Source organism: Alternaria ventricosa (genome assembly GCF_023758065.1).
Source record: "Alternaria ventricosa strain BMP 2768 chromosome Unknown scaffold_1, whole genome shotgun sequence".
Lineage (NCBI taxonomy): Eukaryota > Fungi > Ascomycota > Dothideomycetes > Pleosporales > Pleosporaceae > Alternaria > Alternaria ventricosa.
The window spans coordinates 1,523,646-1,543,268 of NW_026055681.1; the positions used below are offsets into that span (position 1 = coordinate 1,523,646).

General features: G+C 53.2%; 7 protein-coding genes across 7 annotated transcripts; 4 read left to right on the forward strand and 3 right to left on the reverse strand.

The window, feature by feature from the left end:
• Positions 1 to 2,151: 2,151 nt before the first annotated feature.
• J4E93_000519 (uncharacterized protein) lies at positions 2,152 to 3,228 on the reverse strand (the record flags this gene model as incomplete). The annotated part of the gene is made up of 5 exons (XM_049338479.1): positions 2,152 to 2,354; positions 2,409 to 2,448; positions 2,495 to 2,513; positions 2,567 to 2,932; positions 3,101 to 3,228. The coding sequence occupies 5 exons, from the start codon at positions 3,226 to 3,228 to the stop codon at positions 2,152 to 2,154; spliced, it is 756 nt and encodes a 251-aa protein (XP_049204364.1).
• An 868-nt stretch (positions 3,229 to 4,096) lies between these two features.
• Positions 4,097 to 4,564, reverse strand: J4E93_000520 (uncharacterized protein; the record flags this gene model as incomplete). The annotated part of the gene is made up of 2 exons (XM_049338480.1): positions 4,097 to 4,263; positions 4,417 to 4,564. 2 exons carry the CDS (start codon positions 4,562 to 4,564, stop codon positions 4,097 to 4,099), a joined length of 315 nt encoding a protein of 104 aa, XP_049204365.1.
• A 360-nt stretch (positions 4,565 to 4,924) lies between these two features.
• On the reverse strand, positions 4,925 to 6,742 carry J4E93_000521 (uncharacterized protein; the record flags this gene model as incomplete). The annotated part of the gene is made up of 4 exons (XM_049338481.1): positions 4,925 to 5,857; positions 5,911 to 6,400; positions 6,451 to 6,578; positions 6,632 to 6,742. 4 exons carry the CDS (start codon positions 6,740 to 6,742, stop codon positions 4,925 to 4,927), a joined length of 1,662 nt encoding a protein of 553 aa, XP_049204366.1.
• Positions 6,743 to 9,066: 2,324 nt separating this feature from the next.
• On the forward strand, positions 9,067 to 9,828 carry J4E93_000522 (uncharacterized protein; the record flags this gene model as incomplete). The annotated part of the gene is made up of 1 exon (XM_049338482.1): positions 9,067 to 9,828. One exon carries the CDS (start codon positions 9,067 to 9,069, stop codon positions 9,826 to 9,828), a length of 762 nt encoding a protein of 253 aa, XP_049204367.1.
• Positions 9,829 to 12,542: 2,714 nt separating this feature from the next.
• Positions 12,543 to 13,550, forward strand: J4E93_000523 (uncharacterized protein; the record flags this gene model as incomplete). The annotated part of the gene is made up of 1 exon (XM_049338483.1): positions 12,543 to 13,550. The coding sequence occupies one exon, from the start codon at positions 12,543 to 12,545 to the stop codon at positions 13,548 to 13,550; it is 1,008 nt and encodes a 335-aa protein (XP_049204368.1).
• Positions 13,551 to 15,452: 1,902 nt separating this feature from the next.
• Positions 15,453 to 16,809, forward strand: J4E93_000524 (uncharacterized protein; the record flags this gene model as incomplete). The annotated part of the gene is made up of 2 exons (XM_049338484.1): positions 15,453 to 15,464; positions 15,517 to 16,809. The coding sequence occupies 2 exons, from the start codon at positions 15,453 to 15,455 to the stop codon at positions 16,807 to 16,809; spliced, it is 1,305 nt and encodes a 434-aa protein (XP_049204369.1).
• A 1,646-nt stretch (positions 16,810 to 18,455) lies between these two features.
• On the forward strand, positions 18,456 to 18,771 carry J4E93_000525 (uncharacterized protein; the record flags this gene model as incomplete). Its single annotated transcript, XM_049338485.1, has 2 exons — positions 18,456 to 18,641; positions 18,703 to 18,771. The coding sequence occupies 2 exons, from the start codon at positions 18,456 to 18,458 to the stop codon at positions 18,769 to 18,771; spliced, it is 255 nt and encodes an 84-aa protein (XP_049204370.1).
• Positions 18,772 to 19,623: the final 852 nt, after the last annotated feature.

A 19,623-nucleotide genomic window follows, 5' to 3' on the forward strand; every position in this document is an offset into this window, starting at 1 on the left:
AGGCCGGTATCGCAATCCGACCGCGTTCGACATTTTGGGGAGACAGTAGGATTCGCATATGGCTCATGCATCGAGCCAGATGAAAATGGCTGAAGACCGATTATTCAGGCACATTGCCGACCGCACATAGGCCCGGGAGTCTTACACTCCTCCAAAAGTGCACGCAACCTTATGATAGGCAAACGACGTCGTAAGGGATCTCTAAGGCGGTGTGGCACTACAAACCTCTGTATCACCCTTTGGATGCCCGGGAATACGAGGTCGGTCGAGCGTTACGACACTGGGTACGCTTCTTCAGTGTCGAGTTACTCGAGTCCATTGGCTCGCAACAACACCATGCCTAGAGAAGTGACTGTATCAATTCGTTCAGTCTCAACAACAGTAGGCCGGGTCACTTCGTCATTCGCGAAGTTCTGCCTTCGCCTTCTGTACTACTATCGGTGATCGCTGCGCTGCAGTGTCATGTTGCTATCCGTCCGTCGTCTACCCTCCCGTGATTACTTTCTTGGGTTAGACTCAAGATATCAGCGGATTGTTGCACTAACAATTTAAATGCATACACCGGCTACCTCGTATGCGGGCTGCTATGCATCGGCCGAAGCCATTATGGCCTATCGAAGCGGTGCATGTCTTTCTCATAGGCAGCCGCTACTCCAAAGTTCCGTAGTCAAGAGACGGAGCCCAACATGTTTAGCTGCAAGCGCATAGAAGTCATGGTTTGCAAACTAACCGTCTTCATCGTAGACGTTGTCATGGTTCAAAGAATCGGATACCATCGATACAAGCATAATGCCGTGCTGCATGCCCGTAGTGGAGCTAACCGAGTATTTCACTGCGGCCGTACGGCTGTAGCAGTATCGTGTCATGATATTGTCGCGGTGGAACATAGATCATCACATATAAGGCCATCGTCTCCAGGCAATCGAGGCTCAAGCTGTCCTGCTGTAGTTGTCTGTTCGACACATCCTTTCGTTACTTCCCCTCAACACTCGTTTCTTTCTTCACCTCTTGGAACAGGTGTGTCTTGCGACTCACACAGCAACCATGAAGCTCAGTACCTTCATTCCATTCGCGGCTTTCCTAACGCTCACTGCAGCTGAGCGGGTGTCATGTAAGTCTCCCCATCGTATCTGCTGTTGGACGTACACACTTCTCCCGTCAACGTACCAAGCATCACGTTGTCTCAAATATTGGAATGTGAGTTAATCTTCTGAAATAGTGAACTTCCCACAGCATGTACGGCCTAGGCAGTATGCACCACCACCGCCATACTCTCCTCCGTACCCAAGTTCGAGCAGCACCGGCGGAAGTGCGTCTTCTACCTACTCCAGCGGCACTGGCGTCTCGCTTTCTACTTGGACACCTCCTGTTCCGCCGCCTTCGTCAACTGCAAACTCTACTGCGCCAGGACCCTCTACAGTCGTCTACACTAGTGTAGTTGTTATCACATCGGTTATTGTCCCCTCGACATCGTGGGTTATGATTATTCCTGGAGATATTTGCTCGTTCAACTAATTCATCGCTCAGTGAAACTGTATCTGGAGATACGTCGACCGAAGCTACAGCGAGCAGCTGGGGCAGCAGCTCTTCTTCCATGAGCATCCCTCTTTCGACTGGACCACAGTCTTCCGGGACAGGGTACTACCCAACTTTGCCGCCACATGATTCTTCTGCGCCTTATGGCAACAGCACTGGTACAGCTTCATCTACTTGGGGTACAGGTACCGCGCCAGGATCTTCAATGCCATCTTTGACCTCCACTGCGAGTACCAACTCCACTGGATCCAGAAGCTCATACGTTCCACGCCCATCGACAACTACAGAAAGCCCAAGCACCAATGTAACTGTGATTACGTCCGTAATCACCTCTACTATTGCCATTACCACATCCGTTCCATACCCTTCCAATGGTACTCTTACGGAGACGAACACTGGGCCCACGGCAACATCCAGTGGAAACGGAACTATTTCCCAGACACCGTCGTCGTCAGGCTACTACGGCCCCCCTGGCAACGCCACCAGCAGCGGTAGCCCCAGTGAGACCGATACTGCATACTCCTCGACGATCGATATCTCAACAATCTCCTGGATCACCTATACTTCCGAAGTTTCTTATACCCAGTCGGAGACTCCAACGCCGACCACTGACTCCTACACTTCATCTTCGACTTCGCATTCATCGACGTCTAGGAAGTCAAGAGTCACCCGGAGTCGCTCCTCCACACGCACTTGGTCTAGGACGCTCACCATGTCGAGATCTTCGACAACGGACGGCTCTTCATATACACCCACTAGTTCCGAAGAGTCGTCGTCAGCTACTGAAACTGCAACCTCTTCAGCCTCTTCTTCGCTGGCTTCATACACACCGTCATACACGGCATCTTCCACATATGATACCAGCAGCGTACCTAGTGCTTCAGAGACTGATTCTGCAACGTCATCGTTGTCCTATTCATTCAGCATCTCGTTCAGCTCCATCGAGACGACGTCAGACTCTTCCACGCCCACGTCGTCTGAAGTCATAACTTCGTCTACGCCGTCGCCGACCACGGAGAGCTATTCGTACTGGTCATCCTCATTCAGCGAGTCATCTACAGACTCTGAGCTTGCTTCGTACACTGAGTCGGTAACTTCAGGCACTAGCAGCTTCGTCTTGCCTTCCGAGACGCCGTCGGAGTCGTTGACCAGTGATTCTGGTACTATCGAGACACCCATCCCGACGCCGACACCCTCTGACACCTCCTCTTCCGACTCTCCAGTCACGTCTGTTAGCTCGACCAGCTCGGAGACCCCCGAAGTATCTAGCTCATCCATGTATAGCGAGACGGAGTACACCACCTTCCCCTCTTCCTCCACCACCTCAGCATCATCTAGCAGCGAGTCCAGCTCTGAAGTCGAGACTTCCTCTATACCCTCAGCCTCCGAGAGTTCTCTAAGCTCAACTTATACCGACGCCACCGCTACTTCCTTCCCTGTCGAGTCCTCCACCGCTTACCCCAGCAGCTCCACTTCGGGCTATTCCTACTGGACACCACCCGTCAGCTCGGTCACCAACACGGATGCTACAGCCTCCTCCTGGCCTGTAGATTCTAGTACCTACCTCACCAGCGCGACGGGCAGTCTCACACTCACGACCTTTGAGACGAGTGCCAGCTCCACCAAGAGTGGGTACGCGATGCCACCTGAGGTGACGTACGAGGCGCAGAATGACAAAGTGAAGAGAGGCATGGTGAGTGTTCCTGTTACTGTCTGATGTCCACAAGGATGAGTACTAACTGTCTTGGTAGATGGGCATGTGGTTCATGTAATCTCCACTGCACGATACTCACGCGGTTGGGCCATGATGGCTCGTTGTGAGAACAGTTGGTGAAGCTACGACATGTCATTGCGTCTTTACCCACACAAACCACACTTACATTCTCTACTTTCCTTCAATGGTGTAGACATACCTTTTCCTCTTGTTGAGTTATCTTCGCTTCTCTCCCTCAACGCCCACCCGCCGTGTCAATGATATCTGGGATGGGTATTTAATGGTTATGGCTGCAAGATCCTGGGCCATAGTTCAATACAACATGTGTTTCTTTAGACGTATCTTGCCGTCTTTGCGATGTGATCAATACCCGCTTCTGGTGTCTCTTCTGCCTCCTAGAGCTCAACAGGAGAGCTTTACCGTCAACGCACCATCTTCCAACCTCGTACCAAAAACGCGCACTTATCCCGTATAACACCTTGCTGATGATTTTGTCGTAATCATGCGCCGAGCTCGTGAAGGGGGGGGGGGTGATTGGGCTGTGACCTGATGTGTGGGAACGATCGAACCGAAATGCGAGGAAGGAAGGTAGCGGTGTAGTGAAGCGCGGTACAAATATGGAGATCGTAGACAAGGGTGGTCCCTCATATCGCAGCGTCAGCAACATAGTCTCAACGACACAAACACATCCCATCACCATCCATGAGAGCCATGATGTCGTCATTGAAACATTATTTCATTCATTCTGCCGTGACGATTAGGCGTCTTCTTATTCGGTGCAGATATAGCAGCGAAGCATGCCTCCTCGAAGTCATTATGTGTCGTCCCTGATGTCCGTCGACGTCTTTACATCTTGCTCTTAGCCTCACCCTTGAGCTCTTGGGCCTTGCCCTTGGCCTCGCCCTTAAGCTCTTGAGCCTTGCCCTTGGCCTCGCCGGCCATCTCGTTTGCCTGGCCCTTGGCCTCTCCGGTGGTGTTGGGGGTGGCTTCCTTAACGGCGCCAGCGACTTCCTCTGTTCAAAAGGTATTAGCGTTTGTTGCTTCATAGTGCTAGCGTAGCTGGTGTGCGCACTGTACGATGTCGTCATATTCTCGGCTGTTGAGAACAGAGAGCATCAGGCAGTGTAACGCAGGTAGGATGTGTGAGGGATAGAGTGTGTACGTACCTCCCTTCTCAATGCCCTTTACAGCGGCACCGGAGATTGTCCTGTCGACAGCCTTGGCAGCATCCTTGATAGCTTCAACGGGGCTCTTGCGCGCGACGGGTGTGGTGCTGAAGAGGCGGGCCTGGCGAGCGATCTGTTGGCGGAACATGTTGATGGTATGTGTGTGGTGTTGGTGTTTCGAGGTGAAGTTGTTGGTAGAGGTGAGAGAGGTGGCGATTGAGTTGTTCGATGGTTTGTTAGATGAGGTTCCTTTGAGTGTGTGCGGAAGACAGCTTTAAAGGATGTGTGGGCGTGGACTGAGCTGCTGTGCTATGACGTAGTTATGATCAGCCAATCGCGGATGTGGGTCCGCGTGTTGCCATGCATGCGCGAGGAACGTCGCGTTTACGGAATTCGCATGCCGGGATATCACAAATTTTTACATGTGCATTATGTTATTGTGCACGATCTTGATTCATTACGATTATTTTTGCCGTACCGATTGGTACAATACTCCGTAAGCTCAGGCCTAGTACAGCGCCTTCTGCCACCATGCACACCTAGCGTTCGCGTTGCTGTCGCGTACATCCTCGATGCCCGTGACGTTGAGCTCCAACACTGTCGCATCCGGACCGTACATGTTGAACTGCTTCACGCCTGTAGCATCTGGTACACCGTTCTCAGCGAAGCTGGTGATGAACTCCTGCAGAGCGATGGCAATGGTAGTGTTGGCAACGCCTTGGAGCCCGGTAGAACCTGCACCACCCTCAAAGTACGTGTACGGAATGTCCTGACCATGAATAGCCGGAGGAACCGCAAAGAGGTAAGAATATGTCTTGTTTCCGTAGGCCCTGGAAAGGTAGTTGGTGTTGCACGTAAAGACTCCCTCGCTGACAATGAGGCTGCCCCGCTCGAAGTTGTTGGTGTAGGGAAGAGACCCGTCAAACACTGGGGGGTAGAGAGTCTTGGTAACGTAATCAAGAGAAGACTTTGGAGCGTTGGCGAATGCGGCCGAGATTTGGTTTTCCAATGCAGCCTCGTTTGGAATGAAGAAGGGCGTGAAGAGGGCTCCTTCATTCGCATTGTGGCCGACCATTACGCGCACGTCCTTGTCGAATCGGCCTTGTGCCAAAAGCTGAGCTGGCTGAAGGGGAGCGAAAAGACCGTCCACGACGGGCCCGTAAGTAAATGTGCCATACGGAGAATCATAGGTGATCTGCTGAGCATTCGCAAGTATCACCTCTTCAGATGAAAGAGCCCGCAACTCGGCAAGGGAAGTGGTGTTGGTCAGAGTAAGGAACCTCTGGTAGACATCTTCCTGGGTAACAACAGAAGTTGTGGGTTGCCATCCAGGGCTCTGGGGTACGGCTTGCTGGAAGGGAGCAGATCCATTAGCACCACCGTATGCAGTAATCTGGTGCATGATCGAACCACCTCCGGCACTCTCACCAAATACAGTGACCTGTAGACGCAAATCAGCACAAGTCATAGATGCATGGACCAGATCTGACTTACTCGGTTCTTATCACCTCCAAAGAGATGAATGTTCTCCTGGACCCACTCAAGCGCAAATCGCTGATCGTACAGACCTAGGTTGGAAACACCTCCTTCCGCTTGGTATGAAGGGCCACCCATCCAGCCCAAAGCACCAAGGCGATAATTCATCGCAACGTAGATAACATCGCCATTGGACGAGTTGCCGGAAGCCGCGAGCAGACCCGCAGGGTTGTTGTTTTTCTCGCCTCCTGTGTAGCCGCCTCCGTAGATCCATACGAGAACAGGAGCCCCGTAGCCTTGCCCAGCTTTGCTAAGCACATCCTCGGGAACAAAAACATCCAAGAATAAGCAATCTTCAGACTCGCGGGGATCCGGTTGTGGGACAGGACTGGTGGCATTTGCTGGCATTACTGAATAAGTCGTGTTCGAAGCAGGAAGGCCGAGCGCATATCTGGCCAACGCCTGTCCCGCGGCTGCAGACCAAGCGGGATTTGCCTGGGGACATATTCTGTAGATGTTAGTATGGTTGTATGAACGTCGATTTCCTGTGGCGCTTACCTCGATGTCTCGCCGGTATTGATGGATGACCTGTTTTCCGCTGGAGCCTGAGGTGGTGCAAACCTCAAGTCACCGACGGGCGGTGCAGCATACCGTATGTTGGAGAAGTTGTAGAAGTTGCCGGTGTCCTAATTGGGTCGATTAACAAGGCGAAATTGAGGATTTGGGATGGTATACGAACATTGAAACCTGAAGCCTGGTAAATCTCGTAGCCAAGATCTACTGTAGGTAAGGAGGAGTTCTGTGCATATGCAGCACCTATTAAGGCTGCTGCTGCTGCGAGTTGCAACATATTGGCGGACGGGATGAAAGTGTGAACGGAGAAGTAACGACGAGGGCTACCCAAGTGTATATTCCAATTGCTCGGGACTCACGACGGTAGAGGAGATACAGCCACGTACAAACGTGCAAGGGAGGCCCATCCATCAGGCACGGGTCGAGCATCCATATATACTCCTCTCATTTGCCCTAGTCCAACCCACCCAGCATCTCGTAATGCTGTCGCGATCACGCATAAGCCGCAGATACGCCCCGCCTCAGCCTAACGCAAACGACTCCACGTACACCGTGTAGCAATCGTCAACGGAGTCAAGCTCGCCTGCCGTGCCGGCGGCTTCGCCAGGCAATACACAAGTGCGTCATCGCGGTGGAACATTCGGCGACTAGCGGTGTCACTGATTCGCTCGCTGGGGCCTGGCGCCAAATACGGTCGATACGTGGCTAGCTGTGGCACAGCTGCTAGAACTCATCCACGTGCCTGAGGCTTTGGGACATCTTGCGGATTTTGTATGTAGACAGTTGTAGACGTTTTTAACGTCTGACAGGTAAAATTAAACTTTTCGAAACGTCGTTCGGTGTCCCGGTGAGATGGGAGCGGGAATGTCATCTCGGCTGTAACTGGTAAGACGGTCCGACGAGGATATTCCCCGCAAAAAGGAAGCAATACTGGCAGGGTATCTTGCCGAGGCATCTCGACTGGCTGTGCGATGGCTTCCGATGGCCTGGTAAGGCTGATGTGAAAGAATGCGCGCAGCCCGCGGGGTACGTACCAAGTGGCGTACGGACGAAAGTCTGGCCGTCGTAGGCTATCTAATCGCGATGGAGATTCGTCAGGTATTCACCGTATCGATTCGACGCTAGGAGTACCATTGTTTTGTTCACGATTCAACGTGATCGCATGCAGAGGCGGTCGCGATTCGTACGTGTGCCCTAAATGTAGAGGTTCAGCCAGCTTCAAGTCCACCCACCACCACGATATACCCATGATGCATCAAGTACTGGTGTAGGTGAGCTGTTGCTCAATATAGCTTGCGAATGAGCGTAGCATCGAGATGACAACAGTCTTCGTGACGGCCATTCGTAGATACTAGTGCATAAAAATAGGAAGGTGAGCTGAGATGACAGCCAGCGCTCGAGATGTGAGCAGGTGGTGGTCAGTGCACCAGCGGCCCCAGGCTTGCGCTCAGCTAGCACCCAGGCTATCTTCAGTTCCTTAATGCTCACCCGGCAACCTACCTAGGTATATAGCCGTTGGTCTTGAGCTGCTGATGATGTCTCAAAAGTGACGTTGTCGCTGATGAGGTCCTGGTCGACTGACGCCCGTTTCATGCAACCACCACGCGGTGGAAGAGCCCAGAATTGTATCTTAGATACCGCTGCACTGTCAGATTCTAGGTAGCCAAGTCTTTCGATTGGAAAAGCTAACTGAATGACTAAGATTATGTTGTCGTTCATGCTGTTGTCGTGAAGATGCTTTTCAGTCCCTGCTCAAAGTATGTCACCGATTAGTCATTCTTTCACTCTCGGACTGCTTTTATGAGCCCATAGAGTGTGTATCGCCATGTTATACATGGCACACAATGAACCATATTGCGATCTCGACACCTGAAAAGGTTGCCAACCCGCATTGGCCGCCTACGAGACATCCGATCCACCCACCACGGCGAGCGCTCATGCAACATCTCTAACATCACCTCCTACCAGCCACCTTCAGTCGCTCCCCGAGCTACTTCATCATCCATCGTGGCTACTCGAACAGATAATCGGTGACGTAATCGTATGCGGAGAACCACTCACAGGCTGGGGGCGTAATCTGGTTCACAGTGCAAGTAAAAATCCAAAAGAACTCGATGCAACAACATGGAAGAGGCGTTATCAACAGTTTGGGAGCGGGATCATGTGTGGGCGGCGTTGCGGTATTCGCTCAATCTCGGGATAGTACCATATAAGCCGCGCAAAGGAATGCCACTCCTCTCTTATCCTCACTCTAGTAAGCAAGTATCTTGGTGAAAGTGAAAGAAAGGTTCTCGCCATATTTGGGTTTTTCACGTAACTCGCGACGCGCGTGATGGATCAAACACCCGGATGCACCTGCCTTTTCCTGAACCTTCCGCGCTCCGACGTACACGCAAACCTCTGCTGCAGTTAGCTCTTATCAGCTCTCCCTACCCCGTTGGCTAACGACGTTCTTGATTACTCAGTCAGCTACACGTTCCAACAAACATGAACTCCGAACCTCACCCTCATCGAGACTTGAAGGTGAGTAAGTTTCTAAGGCTTCAGGAACCATCAAATAACAGAAACGAGCGTCGTATGAGTAGGCGCGACATCCCTGAAATGCCCAGGGGCTATAATCCTCAATACACCTTCGACTTCAACGATATAAAGAAGCGCATCCTCTCGAACGCGAATGCATATTACGCGCATCGCTTTCCTGAAGCGCAACGCTATGACTTCATCACCTCATCCATCCCGCCGACCGACCGCCAAGATGGTATGGAGTACAGGGGCGGGCTGATTGTATATCCTGATCCGAAGTCAAACGACTGGGTGATGCTGTATAAAAGCCACTCTTGGCCAGCCGTAGAAGATACAGCGTTTGAGATCAAGTCCTGGCTTGAGGAGAAAATGAGGGCTGTGTTTGACAAGATGAACGAAGGCGAGAAGTGGGCCGGAATGAAGAAGAAGTCTAAGGACGAACTGTCAAGCAATGAGAAAAAGTCTACTGCGGGCGAGGACCAGATGGAGGATGTGGAAAATGCGAAGGGCAGCCCCAGGGCACAAGATACTGCTGCTGACACTGTCGGCAATGGCACTGACATCGGCGACAAAGACGAAGATAAAGAGGTTCCGAACCAGCCAGAAGACTCCACTTCTGGTGATCCGGTAGAGACTACAAGCAACACTGCCATGCCTTATCGCAAACGCAAGTCAGCAGCTGAGGAAGAAGAGGAGCGCAAGAAAAGCGTGAAGAACGATGACGAGGAGCGTGTCTTTGTTGGAAAGAAGAATGACCCGCCTGCCCAAGAAAAGAAGGAGGCCCTTGTCGAGCCCATCGTGAATCCGATCCAGGTAAAGCTTCCGCCGACTGAGAAGTAGTCCCAGGTACTGCACCACCTTCGGTAATACGGGTAGACGTAGCCGAGTGTGTTCGTCGGGTACTCTTGGATTGGCGCGCTGAGCGGTCTGTGGGGGTACGTGTGTCTAGATAGAGAATGTCCATCCTCCAGTATCGCTTACCACTATGTCCATCTCCTTACAACTTCGCCTTCAAGTCCTTACCACCTTTCTCACTCCCGCCCTGCTCACTAAACCGATAGACAATATCCTCGAACCCATCCGCGGCAAATACATACAACCAAACCAGGTCCTCTTTTCCCGTATTGAAGATACCATGCTCCGCATCTCCCGGTATAAATACCACTGACCCCTTCTCAACCTCATACTCCCGTCCCTCTACACAAACCATACCAGTACCAGACACGACATGATACATTTCCGCATGCGTATGGCGATGCAACTTCAGGAACCCCATATCGCCCAAAGACCCCGGATTCTGCAGAGATGGATTTGGACTCCCAGAATCGCTCGTAGAAGAAGATGCGGGACAGGCCACGACCCTTCCAGGCGGGCAAGTCGCAACTCCTACCGTAAAAGTATCTGTCTCAGTCTTCTCGTTCGAAAACAGCGTTTTCCACGTCACATTGCCTCTAGTGCCAGGATCGGGGAAGCTTTCGGGTGCCATTTTGGCTATTTGTGCAGGATGCAGAATTAAAGGTTTGACAGGTCGCTTCGAGGTTGTGGAACGCATGGTGATTTATGTTGTGCGACTGTTGATGAAGTGTCGTTTGCTTTGGCAGGGGAGGTGCTATCCGGGGAGGGCGGTAGACTGCACGTGCGGCGCGGATGCATGCAAGGTACGTTTGGACGATGGGAGTCGGAGATGGGCGTACGACATGGCGGATGTGCGGGTTGAAGGGGATATACATATGCATATGCATGTACTGTCGGCTTGTCATCTCTCGCGTCTTGCATCATCGGAGAAAGGCACTTGTTGCTGCTACGTTTTCTTGACATAAGTCATGTGGGGTTAGAGGGGTAGCTTGGAGCCACACTCGGGATTGAAGTCCCAAGTCTTGCCTAGTTCAAGTCGTTCATGGCGTATGATAAGTCGGATTGTTTCCTGCCCGCTTCGGGCTGTCGTGATGGTGTGGCGACGGCCCGGCGGCTGCTGTTGTGCTACCGCATTTTCTGCTGTCAGGCCACATGGCATCTGTCGTAGCGACCGCCGTTGAGCCTGACTCCCCTTAGACGCATGCAGAGCATGTAGGGATATGCTGGGGTTTGATAGACTTTATTGAAAAAATATCAGGCTGTGTTTTGTCGACATGAATACGTACCTAGAAAAGTATGGATCAACGCAAACAAGGGACGCGGAAAGTCACCGCTGGAGCAAACCTAGAGTCTGGATCAGATCTTTTGCGTAGGTACTACCCGAGCTGGCACATCTGTATAGTGATATACTGCTGTTGAGCGTAGGGCACATCGTTGAAGATGTGGAAGGCATGAGAATGACATCCTGACGTACCCAAGCACTATGTTCTTCAGCCTACTACGTCTCCGGGTAGATTGCTGACACCGAGATATGCCCACTGTATAGACTCCTGACTTTCATGAGGATTGTCATGATTATTGTGAGATAAGAGGCCACCGTGGTCGCGCTGCTTACGGCCGTTATTACGATTTGCCTACATAGGGTTCAGGCGGAGACGCAGCTAGTCGTTGATGCCCGAGGCAGCCAAAGTCATCCGACTATGCGACATGGTTCGCATAGCTGTCACGGTGTCAACTCGTCGATGTCGCAGGGTTGGCCTGGCGTTTTGATGGGCGCTGTGCACGGTTACTGTCCACGTTGATGCGGTCTGTCGCGAATGCACACTGACGGCATGGCGCAGACTATATCGTAGACTACCTGTCCATAGCGCCATACACAGCAGCGCCCCGACATTGACCATCGCGCAGTGGTTGCACGATCGAATCTTGAGTATACACCACAAACCATGATCGTGGTTGCGAGTCAAGCAACTATCATCACGGCTAGCGCTGCGAGTCGCCCTTCCAGAATCAGCCCTTTCTGACTGGCTTCTTTATCAGCGGTCCGGCAAATCCGCCGCGTTTCAGAGTTTATCCCTCGTGGCCATGTGGCTTGGACCGGGCCTCGTACCATGCCTGTCGTGTTTACCGATGCCCGAACGCTGGGAAAGCTAAGGCCAATCTGTTCTGCATCTCATCATGCGCATGGCCGTCCAGTTTCGCTCCTGACAACTCCACCTCCCTACCCAACGTCTCTCGCCTACACTTTTTGTGCTACCAAAGGATGCTGCAGTCTTTATTGCGATAATGAAGTTTCAGACGTTGACGTAACGCAACGAAAACGCGCGCTGAGCGCTGCCGCTTCCACGAGGCTGTGTTTAGCCTGGATTGGCCGATCGCGATATGGCCATGGAGAAGTTTCAGAGAGGCCACCCAGCGCCCGAGCGGGTGAGGAACCGATCGGGATCTGGGACTGTGACGGGGGACAAGGCGATCGCGAAGAAGAGATCGAGTTTGGGCAGGGCGGCAGGTGGCTTTCAGAGTAGATTTCTTGCGTCGCTACGGAGTAAGAGGAAGAGTGGTGCAGATGAGGAGCTAGAGCCGAGCCCCTCGAGGTACGTACCGTGTCCACTTCACACACTGGGGAACACCACTGATCATCGCAACACAGCCCATTTCTGGATGCATTGTTTCGGTTGCCAGATGAACTCCACATTTACATGCTGCGCGAGCTGTGCGTCTCGGATCTGCTTGCTTTGAGGAGAACGTCCCGCGTGCTCAACATGCTTGTGACAGAGAACGCACCTGCGATTGTGCGCTACTGGGTGAAGAACCGGCTCGGCAATCTTCATCTACAACTTTATCCGGCTCCAAGACCGGACGCGATCGACTTCCCGTTCTTACTCACTATGAGACGGCGACACATAGCGTCCATCAGGTTGACACGTCAGCTTGCCAATCACCTCGTAGGGGAGCCAACCGAACAGAAGCAGCTGTGGACATCGGTGTACGAGAGGATGCTGCCCCTGGTCTTTGGGGTAGGCTACTTTCTAGATGAACATCGACGACTGCTTCTGGAAAGAGATCTTGGCCACATTCGACCACGCTCCCGTATTGGCTATCACGTCCGTACGACGGGTGGTATCAGCAGCCAAGAAAGGAAGATCTTGAAGAATCTGGATGCACCATTACGACTGCAGTACTTCTACATGTACTGTTTCATTGTGCAGGTGCTACTTCGGAAGTTGAGACCTTGCAGCCGTGCTGGAGCAGTTGAGAAGTTCCTGCGGGGATTTTCAAACCAGCCAGCTTGTTCAGAGGATGTCGCTTTCTTCCTGATACTTGGCGGTATTGGTCAAGTTGCGAAGCTCCTCGCTTGCCCGGTATACAGCGAGCGGCGAAGGTATCTCCTAACGTACAGAGCTCACATGTCGCCACATACAAGTAAATGCTGGAGAAAGCACTGGAAGGATGCTGGTGTGGTTTCACCTGCGTTACTAGACGATATTCCTTGTACACAGATTGGCATAACACAGCTTGATCAGGTCTGGGCTCCACTGATAGCCCAGATGATGGAGACGGGGGCGAGAGACTTTACAGAACAGGAAAGGATACGGTATGAGGAGCTGAAGGTGTCGAAGAAGTTTATCAACGAAGTAATGGGGTATGATATCCTGCGAGGTCGGGCAGCTGACGGAGGCGAGTTGGATGATGAGCACGAGCCATGATAGCGAGTTAGCATGTACAGTACCAAGAGAAGACATTGTAGCGGCCAAACTCTGCACCTTCCTCTGTAAGAATTGACATATGTCGGTTGCCGTGCAATTTCCGCTTTGCAGCGGTTGTTGAGGCTTGTACCTGCTGGCTTGGCTTAGTTTCTGCTTCACGATGCCACCAACGGTGACGAACCCGCAAATATTACGTACTGGTCCGGTCGCGTAGCGCGCTATGATTTCTAGCTGATCTTGAAGGCCGACGGCAACTATGGACCCTGCATCTGTCACCTAGCCGAGCGAGCAGGTGTTGCATGCGGCCAGTTTCTGTATGCTCTAGCTAAAAGCTTGACATCGTGGTATATTGTGCTTGACCTTAAGAGGAGGGTGTTAAGCATACCCACTCTGCTCTGGACTCTGTACAGCTCAGCGCTCGGTCTAAGTGCATTCTGCCATATAGGATGCCTATTTGGGTCGGCAGAGCGCCGTCATCGGCAGATGTGTATATTGCAGTCCCCGGATTTTTTCCAGTGCAATTTTCCAGCGTCCGGGTAAGTGGCGGTTAAGAGGGCCAGAATCAGACGACAGAGGCTCGAGACCCTGTAGTGGTTGGCGCAAAGGCCGAGCAGGCAGGTCGTCGTTGGAGAGGCCCACTTGGCAGCTTCCAATGCTTCCATAGGCGCCCGTGCGTGTCTTCTGGAAAGCGACGAGCGCTCGTCTGGTCTGGCGTCGGCCGATTGAGAGGCGAGGCCAGGGCCAATGGGGTACTCGGCGGACTTTGCCGCCCGCGTCAATAGAGAGGCGGACAATTATTCTGCAAGTATCGCTCCACCTCATCCCACCATTGACGGGGCCAGGAGGGCGCAGAGTCTGAGGCGGGCATGACAGAGGTACCGTACGTGTTTCAGGCGACGTGTGATTGGCGGGCGTCGATGGGGAGGGTGCGTCCGTGGCAGATTGGGAATGACGTGCAACGGGCAGCGACAAAAGCAACGCGACGCGCACCTGGTGAACGTTGGGGGCGCTGATCGGTAGTGGAAGAGGCAGTCGCATCCCCTCTGGATCGGGAAGTGGCGCATGGTTCAGCGTGCAGGAGCGACCGGAGGGCGATGCACGGGGCCCAGGCTGCGTCATTGGTGGCCGATGCAACTCGAGCGACGCTTTGCATGCATGGGCCGTCCGCTCGTGTGCCTGTAACACGGCGGCATCCTTCCATCACACACGGCGCACTCCCCCAGGCACGCCCGCTGGAAGCAGTGCTGGGTGCGCGCTGCCGTCGGCTGCACCCAGGCCGTGTCGCACGAGGCGTGCAGGCCGTCGACATGTCAAGTGTGTGCTGTAACGAGTGCTGTGGCTGGGCGGCCAATGGCGCGCTGCTGATACTGACCGCAACAACAGGCCGCATTCACCCCGGCCGCAGTAGCGTCGGCTCTTGCAAAGATGCTCCGCTGCCCCCGTAATTGCTCCCAGGAATCCTCGCCATGATGTGAGCTAAATCCGCCAGGTCCTCGGCGCCGTGCGTGTCTCCAGGGCCTAAGTATGCCCCTTCGATGCCGTGCAGAGTGCCAGTCGAGTCCTAGCGCTGTGCTGTAAGCCCGTTCCATATAATCCTACGAGCCCGGCCCAACGTTTGCGACCAACACCACGATCCCCATCCGAGTGCCGCTCCACCCTCGCCATCTTCACCACGCGACCTCGCCACCCTTTGTCTTTGAAACCTGTGCACCGGTGCCTGGCGACAGCTGCCTCTTCACCACTCACAGCCCATCCACCACCACACCAGAGCAGCCCGGTCCCGACGAGCGCGGCAACTACTCCCCTCTGGGCTATCGATTGTCAGCTGAGCCACGACCCCGACCCACCACCACCCAGAGCGACCACCATGAGACGGTAGAGATAAGACAGAGAGCAGGAACCATGGACTTTACGGTAAGTTCCCGCGCGCTTACACTCGTCCGTCACCCGCCTAACGCGGCCTCAGATCTCCCTCGCGCACTTCTGCGAGACCCACGGTCCGACATCCATCATCTGCACCCAGGCCTCGACCTCGCCCTGCGGCTCCTGCAACCCATGTGTGACGCCGCCTTCCGAAGAGCCGCATTCGGCCTACTCCTACAACGGCCTGTACGATCAGCCCACCACCCTCAAGCTTAACGCGCGCCTGCCACAGCTCACCTCGCCCTTCGAGTCGCCGCCCAACAGCCCGCGCTCCCCTACGCACAACCCATACTTTCCGAGCTTTCCCTCCTCTTCCGGCAGTAGTTTTGGCGGACGGAGAACCAGCAGCACCATCGACTCGGACTCGGACGCCTGCGAGAACTGCCAGATGGTAGTGCCCCAGAAGTACAGCGACAAGATCCCCAACGGCGCCCCTGGTAGTCCCACAAAAGACGGTCGAGGGAGGAACGGCAGCCCGGTATTGCGTAGCTCCCAGAACTACCCAGTGCGACGACCAGTATCCCGGGACGACCTCAGTAGCACAGATTCGTCCGATGTCTCGGACACAGAGCAGTCGACTTCCTACCAGAGCGGCGCCTCTGGCTCGTTCCCAGACTCAATACCCCCCTCACCAATGCTCGTGTCGAGGGGCATACACACCCACACATTGAACTACATCTCCACCAGTCAGCCGCAGTCGCCCAGCACCTACTCGCTCTTGCGACGCACCTGCATCCGTACATTGTCCACCGAGGTCCTTCCCCTCAGCAAGCCATCTGGGCCCATCATGTTCGGAGACTCAGTCGCTGGCTACACCATCGCGTACGTTTTTCGTCTGCAGGATCCGCGTTCGCGAGGAGCTAAGCGCACCTACGCCTTCATCGCCATGGCTGGTCGCGATTACCGGAGAGCCACAAAGGCCATGGTGAAGATCATCGAAGCTTTTGAGGGCATCGCCAACCGGATCATCTCCCTGGCTGATAGAGTCCTTGAACGTGAGAGTGCAGCTTCGCAGGTCCTCACACGTCCCACCACCGCCATCTCTGGAAACACTCCTCCTCTCGGAACCTCCGCCTCTTCAATGCCACCCAACTTCTCCGCACCGCACAAAGAACGGACGTTCTCCACGACGAGCACCCCCAACTTCCGCAACATCACACCTGTGTCTTCTTTCCTGTCCGCAAAGAAGGTTGACCCAGACGGCTTTCCCCGTGTGTCTCGCGACGTGATGAAGGCAAAGAGCCTCGTCGAGATTGTTGGCCAGGAGAACTTCTTTGTTGACCTCCACGGACTCTTCTGCCATCTTCTGCACTCCCTCATCAAGCAGTTCGGTTGATGCGTCCCTCCCACATCGCTTTGCTTCGTCCATACGTCTTTTCCTTCATTGTATGTCTTTTCTGTCGTTTATTGTCGTGCGTTACAGCGTCTTCGTCCATTATACAGTGCGTTTAAGCACCGGCGTTGGGGCGGGTGTGATTGCTTTAAAGGACCTTCGAGTCGTCAGAGCTCAAGCAGCTTTATACCCTTTTGAGATACCCCAGGCTTCTCTTTCTGTCGTTGGGATCGAGTAGTACACATTAGACGTGGACTCATCTTTACAATGGCGTTTCGGGGTGAGTAATCGGGGACGAGAGGAGGTGTTTACGATGGTACGGTCGTTGCTAGGATATGACTATGAAGTCGATGGCGTGATGGCCGCGATGGATTAGGTGATGGTAGTCTAGCCTGTTTGTAGAACGAAACTGCACAATACCGTTTACCTATTGTCCTTGACGTGTTTTGTCGTTTGGTAGTGAGGTACTGCGCCAAGTCACAGAGGGAATGTGTGAATATACGTGACACCATCACGGTGCCATCAAGTAAAGGTCATAGGTAAAGGTGAGTTTCAAGCACGCGATCTGAACGCCTGATGTTTGGAAGAGAGTCACTACCCAGGTATCAGCTCATCATAAGAGATGCCCTCAAGGCAGACGCGTCCGAAAGCAGGCGAGGCAGACGAGCAAACGTGGTATGCGCTTTTCTGGTTAGCGCAGGCACGCATGAGGCTGAACATGTGGAAGCCGCAAGCGACAACATTGAATGCTCGTTATCATATCCACTCGGTCTCAGTAACTACACCCATGTAGCATGCTTCAATGACAGATGCAAAATTTCATCACTCTCATACGAGCATCGCGGCTTACTTGCCATGAAAAGTATTCCACGATAAATCGCTTATGCCTGCTCGCTCCACCACCGTCTCCGCATTATGCACGACACGCAAAACCGATCCACATTTGCGTTCCGCTTTCCGGTCCCAAGCTTGGAAAAAGATTATCCAGAAGCATCGAGATTCGCAGATCAAACTACCTAGTGATGCGTCATACCGGGTAAAATCCCCTTGGAAGCCAACGATGTGTGATGTCATAGGTGTGGTGGATCGTTAAACAGCGCTTGAACAACGCGCTTCCACGGCCAGTGATTTAAATGCTTGGAGAAGCAACGTCTCCGCATCGTTTGATAGGATGCATTCTTATTCTCGATCAATTAAGGCTTTTATTTCCGCAGTCCACGCGGCAGCAGGGCCAAAGCCAAGTTTAAGTGCCCGAAAGCCAAGTTTTCTGAAGTTTGGCGACCCGTTTGGGATGCAGCATCGTTTGATAATACTCATTCGAGCTGCGCAGTTGCTGATAGGGTAGATATGCTGATATGATGTGGCTGGTGGTCCTCCATGACGACTCCCATAATCATGCCCCGCGGCTTCCTATGTGAAATCTGAGAACCTACTTAAGACTTGCCTACCTTCCAAGGTCGTGGCGTCGTCACCTTTGCAAGCCTCAATACACGCTACAGTAATCACTAGGACCCTTAAATCACTAGGTCTACGCCACGATCCGTCCAAGCCGCACCTATAAGGACTACATATTTGGATCGCACCAGTCTCCCGCTTATACTCGTCATCTAGACTTCTAGCCTTCCCGCACCTCACAAGCTTAAGACAAGATGAACTCCATCCCAGGAAATGCTTCCCAAGGACCCACCAGCAAGGACACATCGACGACGGGTGTTCAGCAGAACCAAGCGCAGCGCGAAGACTACCTCGACAAGGGTCTCGACGCCGCAGAGAAGAAGTTCGGCGGCGCCGCGGGTCAGGATACTCAGAAGAATCGGGGTGTTAATGAGAAGATTGTAGGTCCTCAATTTACTAGCTTCCAAGTTACATGAACTCAAAGTACTAACGTTCACGCAGACCGATGGCGCTCGTAACATGTTCGAAAAAGCAACCGGCAAGGACGTCCCCGACAAAGTCTCCAACTAAACGCACCTCGACACTCAAAGAGACGATGCACAAGTTGGATGACAAGTGGAACAAGTGTCGGCCGTACATTGAGAGGATCAATGGAACGATTGTCCCGTTGAGGTCGCGCAGTTTGGACGAACAGGCACAGGAGCATGAACTTGAACATCAGCGGACATTTGAGCAGCAAAGAGTGCAGCAACAGCCTATCGCAACGGCGCACTAATCATGATTTGTATATATACTTACGACCCTGAATGAAACTTTACGATTTGTTGAAACAGAAGTTAGACGTCTCTTCACATGCGCAGCGTGGGTTGGTTTGACTTGGTTGACATGCATGACGTCATGCCACACCGCTCCCACGCTGCCCCTCGCGCCTTCTGTGTGCCATCACGTACATGTTCTCAACCGTCTGTCAACCAGGTTATCTTCATCAATCCATCCATCCACAAGCTCTACCCTTCTACATAGAACGCTCTACGTGGCCAAGCTTCAGCGGCCCGAGAAGCCAAGTTTTTTGTACGATCGAGCTAGGAATGCACGCGATGCACCACGATGCATATTCTCCTGCAACCTACTCCGGTACAATATTGACCGGCCGCAACACCGCCTGTCCATGGATTGAGCCAGCCCATCACGACACCTGCAAACCGCGACGTGAGCTGACATGGCAGAAAAGCAAACGTCACTGGAGGCGCAGTAGACCACGCGGTCATGAAGCCGAAGGCCTAGATGCTCTTTCCTCAGCTTGCAAATCGTGGCGGTGCGATATGAGTGATTAGCCTGCGCCTTCCATTGGCCACTCACCCAAGAAGAGCGTGATAACGAGTTAAGGTTTCACAGAACAAGGGTCCAGGTGAGGGAAGCGTG